At 44.0% G+C, this 14,789-nt stretch overlaps 1 protein-coding gene across 1 annotated transcript in view; it reads left to right on the forward strand.

The window, feature by feature from the left end:
* The window catches only part of HNF4A (hepatocyte nuclear factor 4 alpha), a 56,764-nt gene extending 53,175 nt beyond the window's left edge, over window positions 1-3,589 (forward strand). Inside the window, exon 10 of the mRNA XM_082271210.1 lies at window positions 3,087-3,589. Within this exon, the coding sequence (XP_082127336.1) occupies window positions 3,087-3,229 (143 nt within the window). The 3' untranslated portion in view covers window positions 3,230-3,589. The remainder of the gene's footprint in view (window positions 1-3,086) is intronic.
* Window positions 3,590-14,789: the final 11,200 nt, after the last annotated feature.

Below are 14,789 nucleotides of genomic sequence, written 5' to 3' on the forward strand. Positions count from 1 at the left end.
TGACTTGGCACGCTGGCACCAGACTTTCTGTCCATTATGTGATATCCCTAGGTCAAAAATTACCATCTCCACCAAATGGAGCCCGTTAAAGTAGAACTATAGGCAAGATTTTTTTTTCTTTTTCATTTTGGATAGAGCAAGGGAAGGTTATAACTCATGTCAGATTTTTTTCGCCATCTGTGACCCATCGTGGAGATTTCCTTTCTCTTCCTCTCCCATAACCAAACAGGAAGTGAGAGGAAATCCCTGCAAATTAGGGGAATCTCTTGGGGAACCCCACCAGAAATAAGGTGCCCATTGGAAGATTTCCCCTCTATTATTTTTTTAAGGACAACCCAATATTTGGGATTTTCTTTTACTTTCACTTTCAATGATAATGATAAACAGGACATATAGAGAGGGTGAATCTCCTTAATGGGGCCACACACAGCAATAAAATCTGACTGGTGTTCCATTCCATCTCCACTCGATCCAAAACTAAAAAAAAGTTTTGCCTTCAGTTATACTTTAAAGTGGAACTTTAGTCAGAAAATGAAGTCCTGCTAGATCACTTCAGGCCGGCCCCTTTTGCAGGTATAGATATGTAAAACATTAAATAGAAGTGCCCATAATGTTTAAAATCAACCAATACACTGCCTCACCCTGTTCTGCACATGCTCAGTTGCTCTCCATTTTTAGGCATTTTTTAGGCACTGCTGAGTTTGTAGAGGCCGATCTGCTGACAGCCTTCAAGTAGAATTAAATTACAGCCAATGAAGCTGCTTCTGTTCGATCTGCAACTGCTACAGTGATGCTCGTGTGATCATGACACCAGCCATTTGTTGGCTTGACAGTTTGGTTGAGGACACAAGCAAATTTGACAGTTAGCAATCCTGGCATTCCAGGAACGTAACTGTTTTTTTTTTTAAACCGTTAAAAGGTAACTCCACTTGCTTGGGGGAAAAAAATAGCAAATAAAGAAAAAATAAAATAACGTATACAATTGTGACACAAAATGTCAATTGTGACATATTGTGATTGAATGTTATTAAAAAATTACCTTTCCTTTTCAATCTGCAGCTCTGTCATTTTCTGAAAATGCAATGCAATATGGCTACCTGGAGGTGTCCTGTATGTATACAGGATGACCCCTAGAGACATAATTTCCTGCTTGTGTGATTGGCTGGCTGATTTTCCCAGAAGTCTGCACTAAGATACAAGTCAGATTTCAGGCATCCCCTGCAACAAAAATGTCATTTTTGGTGAGATACTCCCAATAGGAACATGTCCAGCAGCTTTTCTCCTTAGTGCAGCTGCACAGCTGACTGATAATTATGAAACCACTCCCATTAGACCCACTCGGCACAGGAGGAACAAACAGTGATTTCTTCAGAATAACAAAGGTAGGAATCTGCACTAAAGTTTGTTATAATCCTTGCAATGTTTTTTTCCCAATAAAAGTGGAGTTACGCTTTAATATAAGTGTCCATAATTTTTAAATTCCAGCAATACACTCTTCCCTCCTCTGCACGCACTCAGTTGCTCTCCATTTTTAGTCATTTTTTTCTTGAGTTTGTAAAGACTGATCTGCTGACAGCCTTAAACAGAATGAAACCCTTCTTTACAGCCAAGGAAGCTGCTTCTGTTCGATCTGCAACTGTTATGGTGCTGCACATGTGATTAGTGTGATCATGACACCAGCCTTTTGATGGTTTGACAGTTTGGTTGAGGACACAAGCAAATGTGACAGTTAGAAATCTCGGCATTCCAGAAATGTAACTGGTTTTTTTTAAACTGTTAAATTGATGGGTTTAGTACCGTTTTATGATTTACTGCTGGAGCTCTGGGCTTTAGCAAAATGGTGGCCTCCAGCAAGAAGAAACAGGAGCAATATTGGAGGCAATTTACCGTAGGGTGATCAGACATCCCTGGACAGAGGACACTGTCCCCATACCAAATTTGTCCCGGTTTTGTCATCGGATTTAGGGCGGGATTAACATAGACAGGGCATCCCATGCTGGCTGAGAAACAGCCTGGTGGCTCAGATGCAGACGCCCCCTGCTGGACAATCTCACTGCCGCTCCTGCTGCTGTTCAGTGGAAGAGAAGCAGAGCCAAAAATTGACTGCGTGGACGGCTGAGAACGGGAGATGAGTAGATGGGGGGGCGGGACTACTGTTTGTACACAGGTGATGGCAGTGGGGGGGTGGGGGTCAGAGCTGATGCAGCTGCATGGAGAGATGGAGAGTTTAGTTATTGTGGGTGAAGATCTAACAGGTGGCTGCAGAGATAATCTGTGAGAGAAGGGTGCAGAGGTGAGCTATGGATGTGGAGGTAGAAGTGTCCTCTGTGCATAGCAAACCTCCGAACCCTGTACTCTATGCCTAACACCCTCCTGTATATTATGTAGTCCTGTGCCCAGCGCTCTGTGTATTATGCACTCCAGTGCCCAGCGCTCTGTGTATTATGTAGTCCTGTGCCCAGCGCTCTGTGTATTATGTAGTCCTGTGCCCAGCGCTCTGTGTATTATGTAGTCCTGTGCCCAGCGCTCTGTGTATTATGTAGTCCTGTGCCCAGCGCTCTGTGTATTATGCAGTCCTGTGCCCAGCGCTCTGTGTATTATGTAGTCCTTTGCCCAGCGCTCTGTGTATTATACAGTCCTGTGCCCAGTGCTCTGTGTATTATGCAGTCCTGTTCCCAGCGCTCTGTGTATTATGTAGTCCTTTGCCCAGCGCTCTGTGTATTATGTAGTCCTGTGCCCAGTGCTCTGTGTATTATGTAGTCCTTTGCCCAGCACTATGTATATTATGTAGTCCTGTGCCCAGAGCTCTGTGCATTACGCAGCCCTGTGCCATTTGCCAATAAAAAAAAAAATATGTCCCCGGATTTCATTTTAGAAATCTGGTCCCCTTAATTTACAGCACACTCTCATTTTTGTGACATTATAATAATGTGGAATGTTAAAGAACTTTTTTTTTTATCAAGTTGGTATAGGTAAAGTTCCCCTTTAATAACCTGACCTCCGGAAGGTTTTACCCCCCTTCCTGACCAGGCCAAAGCACTCGTCTGTCATGTTTTACAAAATGTATTTTTCTTTTTTTTTTACAGCTACGCCAGAGACACCTCAGCCATCCCCACCAGCAGGCTCAGGAGTAGAGCAATATAAGATAGTTCATGGTGCCATCTCTGCTCTGTCCAAACATCCCACCTCGATTCCACAGCCAACCATCACCAAACAGGAGAGCATGTGATTCACTGCCATGACATACTGGCCTTACAAGACTTACTGACTGCAAGGAATGCCCAAATTATGGAAGAAGGCCGCTTGCTTCAAAGCCTGAACTACCCCCTCCCCTAAAGATAAAAGCCATCTCTGCCTTATACGAGTGAGATTTCTGGATATTTTTATGTTTTAGAACTTTTCGCATTCACTTCTAGCCTCTAAAACTTTTATATGTGCCATTTAAAGACTTAAAGTGGAAATATAGAAAGAATATTATTCTGCTGCCACTGGTTGCCAGTAGGTTGAAGACTGGATGAACCCAAAAATGCCTACTGGATCTTCTAGCACTGTGACTTTTTGTAAGCATAAATGTGCAGTGATTTTAGGAGTGGTGATGCTTCATGGCGCTGCACCCGGAACTGTGTCTCAGTCAAGATTTGGGCAAAACTGTTGAATGGAGCTCAACACCAAACGCAGGACAATGCCATATCTCTCAGCGATACCTGTTTAAGAAGAAAACATTGGATACGTGGACTGCCTAAATCTCATAAAGGGTGAAGACCAAGTATGGCTTCTCTGAAATAAGCAAGGGGATTGGCAGAGCTAAACAATTGCCCTACGTTTAGAAGCAATATTCAAAAAGAACTGTCCAAAGAAGTAAAGTGGACCATATAAGGGGATTCTCCAAATTGGGGCAGTCACAAGAGGCCCTAACAATTTTGGGGGTCTGTAAAAGGATGATGTGCCCCACCCTGATTCTGCAGGTGGCTATAGACTGATACCTAGTGTGCGTAAATATTCTTCTATATCTAAACAGCCTTAACTACTGTGAAATTGTCTTCCCTCTCTAGTTATTTGTTTTAAAAATGTACTATAAAATGTTTTTTTTTTTTTACATTGTAACTTTTTTTTTTTGCTAAGTAAAGTAAAATATTCAAATTTGGATAGATTGCATATCCACAAAATGGATGCTGCATGTGTCAATTACATGTTTGTAGTGTGCAATAAACAACCCCCAGGTTCACACAGACAAAGCGTGCATAGGGTATGACACTGGTCTCTCCCCCCCCCCCAAAAAAAAAGGGGCCCCTATCCTTAATTCCCTCATGGCACAAGGCTCCTAGGGACAAGATACTTAGACAATTTTGATCTCTATCAGCCAATCTGGAGTGTGGGTTTGCCGTCATCCCTAAGAAATTTTGTGTGTGGGTTGGTACCTCAGGCCAAGTTGGTGGGATTTTTTAGGCAGGTAATGTTAGTGAAGGTAATACACAATTGTAAAATACGACAAATATTTAATGTCTAGTATCAAGCAGTGTACATAAAGAGTACATACGAGCCTTAAACTCGGAGCCGAAACGCGTAGGGAAAACGCAGGAGAATCTCTCTGACAAGACAGAGATCTATCCTAAATAGTCACCGAGTTAAACACTTGTCACGAAAAACTTCTTAACTGCTCACATCTCTTCACCTGGGTCTATAACCCATCACTATTAACTATGTATTCTTTATGTACACTGCTTGATACTAGACATTAAATATTTGTCGTATTTTACAATTGTGTATTACCTTCACTAACATTACCTGCCTAAAAAAATCCCACCAACTTGGCCTGAGGTACCAACCCACACACAAAAGGGACAAGATACTTAAGGTCCACGTTGCCAAATTAGGTGGTGGCCCACCTATACGGATCAGCAGGAGCCAAGCCATGAAGTACTAAATCAGGGTTCTCAATAGATTTTTTCCCTTATATACACTATATTACCAAACGTATTGAGATGCCTGCCTTTACACGCACATGAGCTTTAATGGAATCCCAGTCTTAGTCCATAGGGTTCGATATTGAGTTGACCCACCCTTTGCAGCTATAACAGCTTCAAGCATTCTTCCAGGAAGGCTGTCCACAAGGTTTAGGAGTGTGTCTATGGGAATGTTTGACCGTTCTTCCAGAAGCGCATTTGTAAGGTTAGGCACTGATATGGAATAAGAAGGCCTGGCTCGCAGTCTCTGCTCTAGTTCTCGGTTCTATCGGATTGAGGTCAGGACTCTGTCCAGGCCAGTCAAGTTCCTCCACCCCAAACCCGCTCACTCATGTCTTTATGGACCTTGATTTGTGCAGTGGTCCAAAATCATTTGGTGGAGAGGGGATTATGGTGTGGGGTTGTTTTTCAGAGGTTGGGCTTGACCCCTTAGTTTCAGTGAAGGGAACTCTTAAGGCGTCAGCATACCAAGTCATTTTGGACAATTTCATGCTCCCAACTTTGTGGGAACAGTTTGGGGATGGCCCCTTCCTGTTCCAACATGACTGAACACCAGTGCACAAAGAAAGGTCCATAAAGACATGGATGAGCAAGATTTTGTTGGAGGAACTTGACTGTCCTGACCTCAACCCAATAGAACACCTTTGGGATGAATTAGAGTGGAGACTGTGAGCCAGGCCTTCTCGTCCACAGTGCCTGACTTCACAAATGTGCTTCTGGAAGAATGGTCAAACATTCCCATAGACACACTCCTTGTGGACAGCCTTTTCAGAAGAGTTGAAGCTGTTATAGTTGCAAAGGGGGGCCAACTCAACATTGAACCCTACAGACCAAGACTGGGATGCCATTAAAGTTCATGTGTATGTAAAGGCAGGCGTTCCAATATTGTTGATAATATAATGTATTATAATAGCATGTTATTATGGTGCCCCTACCCTCCCTGGGCATGATCCTAGTTTTCAATCCCCTGCTGTCAAATTGACCGATTAGCCATAGAGTTATAGTCTAGTTAACTGACATATTGATGTTGATAAATTTGACCGGGGCATCTAAGCTTTAATTGACTCTGGTCACGTATGAGGTTGTCTACTTAAAGCAAAAACATGAAGGACATCTTGCCACCAAAACCAAATTGGGAGAGACCGACACATTCTGATCTTCTCAGAACTTTTGGACACTAAACAATCACCTGTCTACACCTAGCTTCTGCCCTCTTTTCTCATTGATGCTCCTGTCGTTTTAGGCACAAAGTACCTACAGCCTTGGAAATTGAGGCTCTATAGGTTGAAACTACACCCTACTGAAAAAACAATTATCAATAACTGTGAGCTAAACGATTGATTGTTGGGTAGGTACCAATTGGACCAACCCTCTTCTTTCCAGCTTGAACACAGTATTGGCGGGCTTCCACCTTCTTATTGAAAGTAGAAAACTCCTTCTGCTTGGACAGATTGGATGCTTCTTTGTTCTTGTTTTTCATAAAAAAAGAAAAAGAAAAAATTAAATAAAAATATTTTTACCAGAAAGTAGAAAACTCCTTCAAGCCAATCTTCCTAAAGAAGCAATCCCACTGCCGGGAAATTCTTTCACAAATTGTTCACTGCCAATACATAACACAAAACCCTTCATTTTTAAACACACACAAAACAAACTTTTATATTTTAGTTTGGAAAATACATTGAGGCTCTGCAAAGAGCCACGAAGTGCACTAAAGCCTCGTACACACGCAACGATTATCGGCCGACCGATCGTCCGACTTTTGTCCAAGTTGTGTTTTGTTGGTTGGAATGTGCCTAGACTGCACACTCATTTTCTCGGCCAACAAAATTCTACTTAAGAAGTGATGTCATGTGTTAGTTTGTTTTCTTTGTGTTTTTTCTTCTCTGAGCATGCCCAGACTTGCTCATCAGATTTTTTCCTGTCGAAATCTGTACTGACTGCACGAAAATCGGCCGTTGTGTTGACGGCCAACAAAAATTTTTTAGCCTGCACACCAGATTTTTTTCGGCCGAAAAGTCGGAGTTGGTTGTCGGAAGCATCATACTAACAAGCCGAAAATCGGCAGATCGGACGTTGGCCGAAAATTCCCTGCCAATTTTCGATGCGTGTGTACGGGGCTTAACCAATTTTCTGTTCTACCACCACAGAGTAGCCAGACTTTGAAAGGTTGGTTGCTAGGACTTACCAAACAAATGTAACAATGAATGACCTGTTTCAGCCCCTGAGCATTATGGGAGAGGCCTTTTACAATACAAACGGGACCAATGCATGATACCACTGCCAGAACAACCCTTTGTGCCATTCCATGTGTAGATATGTGATATTGTCACTAATTTATTTGTCCCTTTCCAACGAATGCACTCACTAAATTATTTTTGTACATTTTGCCGATTGTTAAAAATTTTACAATTTTCTATGTCAGTCATGTAATTTAGGATTTATATCATTGTTCTTTTCGTGTTGTTTTTTGATGCTTAATACTGTTTATTACAAGCCTCACTTTTGGAAATGTTTTAAAGTAGAACTGCCCATGTTGCACGTAGCAGCAAATTTGATTCTCCATTGCCATATTGCTGGTAAATTTTTATTGTATTGATTGTGTTGCATCTGTGGGTATGAGAAGACAACAATGGCTTTGGGGGAATGGCTGATGGTTTGAAATAGGACCATTTCAGACAATTACAATTGTGTCCCCAAGGTTGCTATTGGGGTTGTCAGAAGTACTCTGCCTTATGCAACACAAGCATACCCGTTCATCCATCGATTCTATGGAGAATGCCCAATCATGAGTTGGATTGACCTCAATCTGAGATCTTAAGTCTACAGCTGGTTTTATGAAATAGAAAGTAGAACCTGATCAATTGTCCTTCATATATGATATGAGGCCCTTTGTGTTCAGCTGTTTTGACCTCATTTTTAATATAATAGCCTTTTTATGCAAATAAGAATGTTTCCTTCCTATAGTTTGATATGAATAAACAAAAACCTTTTTTTTTCTATCTCCATGTCTCTTGTATTTCCTTCGTAAAAAAAAAAAACTTTAAAGAGAATGTAGGCTCTATAGTTGCCACTATACGTTTTTCTTATCACGCATAGCTTTAACATGCTGTGGTCCTGATCATCCCCTACTTTAGTGGGGATAGGTAAGTAATTCAGATTGAGCAGAAGAAGTGGGCAAGAATCCAATCAAGGGATGGAAAAGGAGGGCTAAGGGGAAATTGGAGTGTGCGGGTCATTTGGAGCAGAAGGAGAGTGCAGGGGTGTTCCCACTGACACTGAAATAGACAAGAAGCTAAAATCAAGACCTTCAGGAAGTACGGAGAGGGGTGAATGTAATGTGTAGTATGCCATTATCTTCCCTTCACCCTCCTATGTCAGCACTGCAGTACAATTCCCGCCCTAGTACATTGAAGGAGGTGGCCTCATAGATTGATGTGGCAGAGGTAACAGTAAACTATACAATTGAAAGGCAAGGGGGGTAAATGAAGGTGTGTGAAAAACAGCCGGTCCCTAGTTTGAAATACTTACCCACCAGTCTGCTAACAAACCAAAAAAAAACCTGTCTAACAATATAGGTTAAAAACAGGAGTTTAGTTAACACACATTTGCAAATGCATGCGGAAGCTGCAAGGCCAACAACAAGGCATCCTGCGTATCTTGCAGAACCTAACACTAAATAACACTGCTCAACCTGAGTGTCTGAGTGTCTTCACAAAAGGAAGGACATGCTGCTAATAGATGGATGGGAAACAGATGGGATTGGAGATCGCCCAATCCTCCCCCATCTGCTCCAATCCATGACTGGCAATGAAAAACGCATGGCTGTATAATAGCCATGGGGTGCAAACTAAATGTGATCAGCTGGGAAGTATTTCAAACTAGGGACCGGCTGTTTTTCACACACCTTCATTTATCCCCTTTGCCTTTCAATTGACTATTTACAGGGATGGAGACACAGAGCAGTGCTCGCCAGTTCTCACATAAAGTCCTAAAATTGCCCATTTCTTGTACAGTAAACTATACATGACCCTTAAAGTGTATCTAACCCTGAGAACAAAGGTGTCATTTTTTTCAGCTTAACCGCTTGCCGACCGCCGCAAGTAGATTTACTGCGGCGGTCAGCCCCTGCCAGGCAGAGTGACGTTAATTAACATCACTAGCCTGGGAGGGTCTGGGGAGCGAGCGCGCGTGCGCGGAGGCGCGCTCCCGCTCCCGCGCGGTCACGGACCCCCCCGCGCGTGTGACTGGCGGACCCGATGTCCGCCGGTCACTCGGCGATCGGCGGGGGAGAGGGAGAAAGTCAGGCGGCTTGTGTAAACAAGCCACCTGTCATTCTCCTCGGTGTAAAGACACTGATCACACGGATCTACTATGTAGATCCGTTGATCAGTGTCCTTACAGCTCAAGCCACAGCCAATCACAGTAGAAAGCACGCCCCTAGGGACACACACAGCCCCTCCCTCCCAAATAAAGTTAACCCCTTCACTACCAGTGTATTTTTACAGTAACAGTGCATATATATAGCACTGATTACTGTAGAAATGTCACTGGTAACCCCAAAAGTGTCAAAAAGGTCAGTCAAGGGTCCGATCTGTCCGCCGCAATGTCGCAGTACCGCAAAAAAATCGCAGATCGCCGCCATTAAAAAAAAAACAACAAAAATGACAAAAATCTTTCCCTTTGTTAGTAAACGCGGTAACTTTTGCGCAAACCAATAAAAATACGCTTTTTGCAATTTTTTTTACCAAACATAGGTAGGATAAAACAAATTGGCCGAAAATGTTAAAAAATTTAGATTTTTACATTTTTTTGGGGGGGAATTTCATATAAAAAAAATGTGAAAAATATTGCTATTTTTGCAAAATTTACGCTCTTTTTTTGTTTATAGCACAAAAAGTAAAAATCGCACAGGTGATCAAATACCACCAAAAGAAAGCTCTGTTTGTGGGGAAAAAAGGACGTCAAATTCGTTTAGGTACAGCGTCGCACGACCGCGCAATTGTCCGTTAAATTCACGCAGTGCCGAATCGCAAAATACCCCCTGGTCTTTTAGCAGGAAAATCCTCCGGGGCTTAAGTGGTTAACAGTTCTTAGATGTGGCGGTGCATTAGATTTACGGTATTTTTCAGGCTTCTTTAACTTTATTTTTACCTGGTAATGCTGCCAGTAATACACTTCCTTTCCTGTCCTAGGTTGACAAAACTCCCTCACCATACTGTATCTATAGATGAGCAGAGTTGTCACCCTATTTTATGCTAGGACCTCTCTACTCTTACTCTAAGATCATCAAAAAATATAACATTTTCTAGTTCTGGTATGTATTCCTTCAATACAAGTGGTGTAATTGCTATAAGTCTATCCTAACACTGAGTTGCAGCATACCAGCTGAAAACTGAAATCATATTTACAGTTGGTTCTGTGAAACCATTGTGTTAGAAAGTTCATCCCTCAGCTAGGCCTACATGGTGGGTTGCACCAGTGTGGTGATGATCATTGATGGTCAAATAAGCAGGTAGGTGGTGGTGAGACAATAGCAGAAAATCTGCCAAATGCCATAATCAATGTTAGACTACCCTTGGGCATGCAGGAATCTCCTATATAATGAAGGCTCATCCTCTTCGGCACTGGGCTGTATATTGTGCGGTCTGACATGGTACTTGGTACTCATGTAGAGAAGGGTCACGGTTGATAACAAGTCCTTCTAACATTTAGAAATGCTCATTATTGCCCTTTAGAGCTTCTCTAGATAGCCCTGGTGCCCCATATAGCCTAAACGCCTGAGTGCAATGCAAGGCTCCAATTTTGGTGTGGATTTGGAATATTTATGGTAACTCTTAGGTCAGATTTGGGCAAAATGGCTTAAAAACCTGTGTAGACTTCCTTGTGTGATTTGTAAAAAATCACGATCCGTTTATCTTTACAGCTGATGTGAAATATCTGAACAGAGCATAGATTGCAGCAGTAAACAACCACTCGGCATGCAATCGGCCATAAAACAGAGTAACGGGGTTGTTGGTAGGAAAGGTGACTACGTGGCAATGCTGATACAGCAGAGATTGTGTGCCAGGGTGCGCAGCGTCGTCAAGAATCACTGAAAAACATAACGTCATATTATCTTAACTGCATAGTAACCACTGTAAAAAAAAAATATCAGTATTAGCTAGCCTGTACCTAGGGGGAAGTTAATAAGGAGTATCTCTAGCCAAACAGCTTAACACACATAGAGGTTCCACCTGACAAATTTTTAAAATTCTGGTAATGTGCAGTTTACCTCTCCCCCTGGCCCTTAATGCTTTAAATGAACCAAACAGAGGCCAAAGTCATTTTGTGTCTGATCCACCACTGTTGTCTAGTGAATGGCTTAGTCTTTCTCAACCTTTTCAACACAGAGGAACCCTTGAAATAACTTTCTGGTCTCAGGGAACCCCTGCTAAAAATGACCATATCTACAACTCATGATACATTAGTGTGATAGTCAGTGGAAAGAATGCTTCTTACACTTGTGGTCATTGGGAAGAATTATCCCCTTACAGATAGCTAAAAAGATCAATGGTGTCATTGGAAACTTATCTGAGAGACAGAAATTGCTCATTGCTCAAGGAACCCCTAGAGCAGGGGTCTTCAAACGATGGCCCTCCAGTTGTTCAGGAACTACAATTCCCATCATGCCTAGTCATGTCTGCGAATGTCAGAGTTTTACAAAGCCTCATGGGACGTGTAGTTCTGCAGCAGCTGGAGGGCCGTAGTTTGAAGATCCCTGCCCTAGAGGAACCCTAGTTGAGAAACCTTGACTTAGACATTCTGGTCCAAAGGGGAGTATATGCACAGAAGGAACTTGCTACTGCTGCCTACACTTTAGTTTATGTTTACATACTGGAACCCGGAGAACTGAGCCAGGCCGGTAATCAGCCGTTAACAACAGCAAAAAAAGGCAAGTTCCCAGGTATGACAATCTCCTTTGGATCTACCAATAACTTTGTAGTGCAGGGACCTTGCTGGTTGGACACAAATTGATGGAATCATTGTATTACAAATATTATGTCGTTTTAGTAACTCTAAAGGAGATTGTAAAGTCTGTTTTAACATGTATAGCTGTATATCTTAACCTTTTAAAATCCTGGCACCCTTTAAAAGTAAAGTGCAATATATTGAGGCCCTCCAGTCTAAAATGTAAAGAAGTAAAATATTACTGAGCAAACACCGTGATGAAATTAACTTCACATCTGAAGCCCCCCTTCATCAGAGGTTCCCTCTTCAAAAGTAGTCAACCTTCACATCATTGCCCCCCTTTACAGCAGAGGTTCTCCTATCACATCAGAAGCCTCCCTTCACATCAGAGGTTCCCCCATCACATCAGAACCCCCCTTTACATCAGAGGTTCCCAAATCACATCAGAGGTTCCACCATCACATCAGAAGCCCCCTTCACATCAGAGGTTCCCCCATCACATCAGAGGTCCTCCCATCACATCAGAGCCTCCCCCTTTACATCAGAGGTTCCCCCATCAGATCAGAATCCTGCTTCACAATAGAGGTTCCCCAATCACATTATGGGTTCCCCCATGAGATCAGAGCCACCTTTTACATCAGAGTTTCCCCCATCACATCAGAAGCCCTCTTCACATCAGAGGTTCCCCCATCACATTAGAGCCCCCTTTTACATTAGAGGTTCCCCTATCACATCATAGGTCTGTAGTATATTAACACAGACTACCATACTACAAGGTCCTCCCACCACATCAGAACCCCCTTTTACATCAGAGTTTCCCCCACCACATCAAAAGCCCTCTTCACATCAGAGGTTCCCCCATCACATTAGAGCCCCCTTTTACATCAGAGGTTCCCCTATCACATCATAGGTCCTCCCACCACATCAGAGCCCTCTTTTACATCAGAGTTTCCCCATCACATTAGAAGCCCCCTTCTCATTAGAGGTCCCCCCATCACATCAGAAGTCCTCCCATCACATCAGAAGCCCCCTTCACATTAGAAGTTCTCCCATCACATCAGAGCCCCCTTTTACATCAGAGTTTCCCCCATCACATCAGAGGTCCTCCCATCACATCAGAAGCCCCCTTCACATTAGAAGTTCTCCCATCCCATCAGAGCCCCCTTTTACATCAGAGTTTCCCCCATCACATCAGAGGTCCTCCCATCACATCAGAAGCCCCCTTCACATTAGAAGTTCTCCCATCCCATCAGAGCCCCCTTTTACATCAGAGTTTTCCCCCACACATCAGAGGTCCTCCCATCACATCAGAAGCCCCTTTCACTTTAGAAGTTCTCCCATCACATAAGAGCCCCTTTTTACATCAGAGTTTCCTACATAACATCAAAGCCCCCCTTTACATCAGAGGTTCCCCCATCACATTAGAGGTTCAACCATCACATCAGGAGCCTCCCTTCATATTAGAGGTTCCCCCTATCACATCAGAGCCCCTCCTTACATCAGTGTCTGCCTTTACATCAGAGTCACCTCCCCCCCCCAATCACAGCCAATTTGACCCTATACATCAGAGGCACCTATGCATGGATCCTCCATCACACCAGAGCCTCACCAACACATCAGTGTACCCCATCACCACAGAGTTTCCCCCCATCACTGGCTACATTGTTAGCACTTCTGCCTGGCAGCACTAGGGTTGTCATTTTGAAACCCAATCACAGCACTACCTACCTGGAGTTTACATGTTCTCCCCATGCTTGCATGTGTTTCCTCCGGGTACTCCGGTTTCTTCCCACACTCCAAAGAAATGTTAGTAAGTTAATTGGCTCCTGTCTAAATTGGCCCTAGTATGTGTCAGTGGCGGCCGGTTCGTTAGGGGCGCAGGGGCGCCGCCCCCCCTATCCATGCATCCGGCCTCCTAATCTACATGCAGGGGCACCGGACGCATGGAGTTCAATGGGGATTTTTTTTTTTTGCATCACCTGATTAGAGCCAGAGCCTCTAATAGGGCGATGCAAAGGGTGGACCTGGGGTGCAGAGCAGTGCGTCCCGAGCCCACCCATTGTAAGACAATAGTAAATGAAAATTTGCTATTGTCACACCGATCCACCTCCTGGCCAATCAGGAAGCGCATCCGATACGTGCTTCCTGATTGGCCGCAAGGCAAACCCCATGCCATTGGCTGTGGAGGTGGAGGCAGGAGCAGAAGGACTGGAGGAGACGGGCCGCCGGGACCGAGGAGAAGAAGCCGTTCGGGGGACTGAGGAGAAGCCGATCGCCGCCGCTGCTGCTCCAGGTAAGTAAGGGGGCACGCACGCTGATCTCTGCATTGGGGGAATGTATGCTGGTCACTACATTGGGGGCACGCACGCTGATCTCTGCATTGGGGGCATGTATGCTGGTCACTACATTGGGGGCACGCACGCTGATCTCGGCATTGGGGGCATGTGTGCTGGTCACTACATTGGGGGCACGTATGCTGGTCACTACATTGGGGGCATATATGGTGGTCACTACATTGGGGGCACGTATGCTGGTCACTACATTGGGGGCATGTATGCTGGTCACTACATTGGGGGCATGTATGCTGGTCACTACATTGGGGGCACGCACGCTGATCTCTGCATTGGGGGCATGTATGCTGGTCACTACATTGGGGGCATGTATGCTGGTCACTACATTGGGGCCCGTATGCTGGTTACTACATTGGGGGCATGTATGCTGGTCACTACATTGGGGGCATGTATGCTGGTCACCACATTGGGGGCATGTATGCTGGTCACCACATTGGGGGCATGTATGCTGGTCACTACATTGGGGGCATGTATGCTGGTCACTGCATTGGGGGCATGTATGCTGGTCACTGCATTGGGGGCATGT

This window comes from Pelophylax lessonae (genome assembly GCF_965119305.1).
Source record: "Pelophylax lessonae genome assembly, chromosome: 11".
In the NCBI taxonomy this organism is placed as follows: domain Eukaryota; kingdom Metazoa; phylum Chordata; class Amphibia; order Anura; family Ranidae; genus Pelophylax; species Pelophylax lessonae.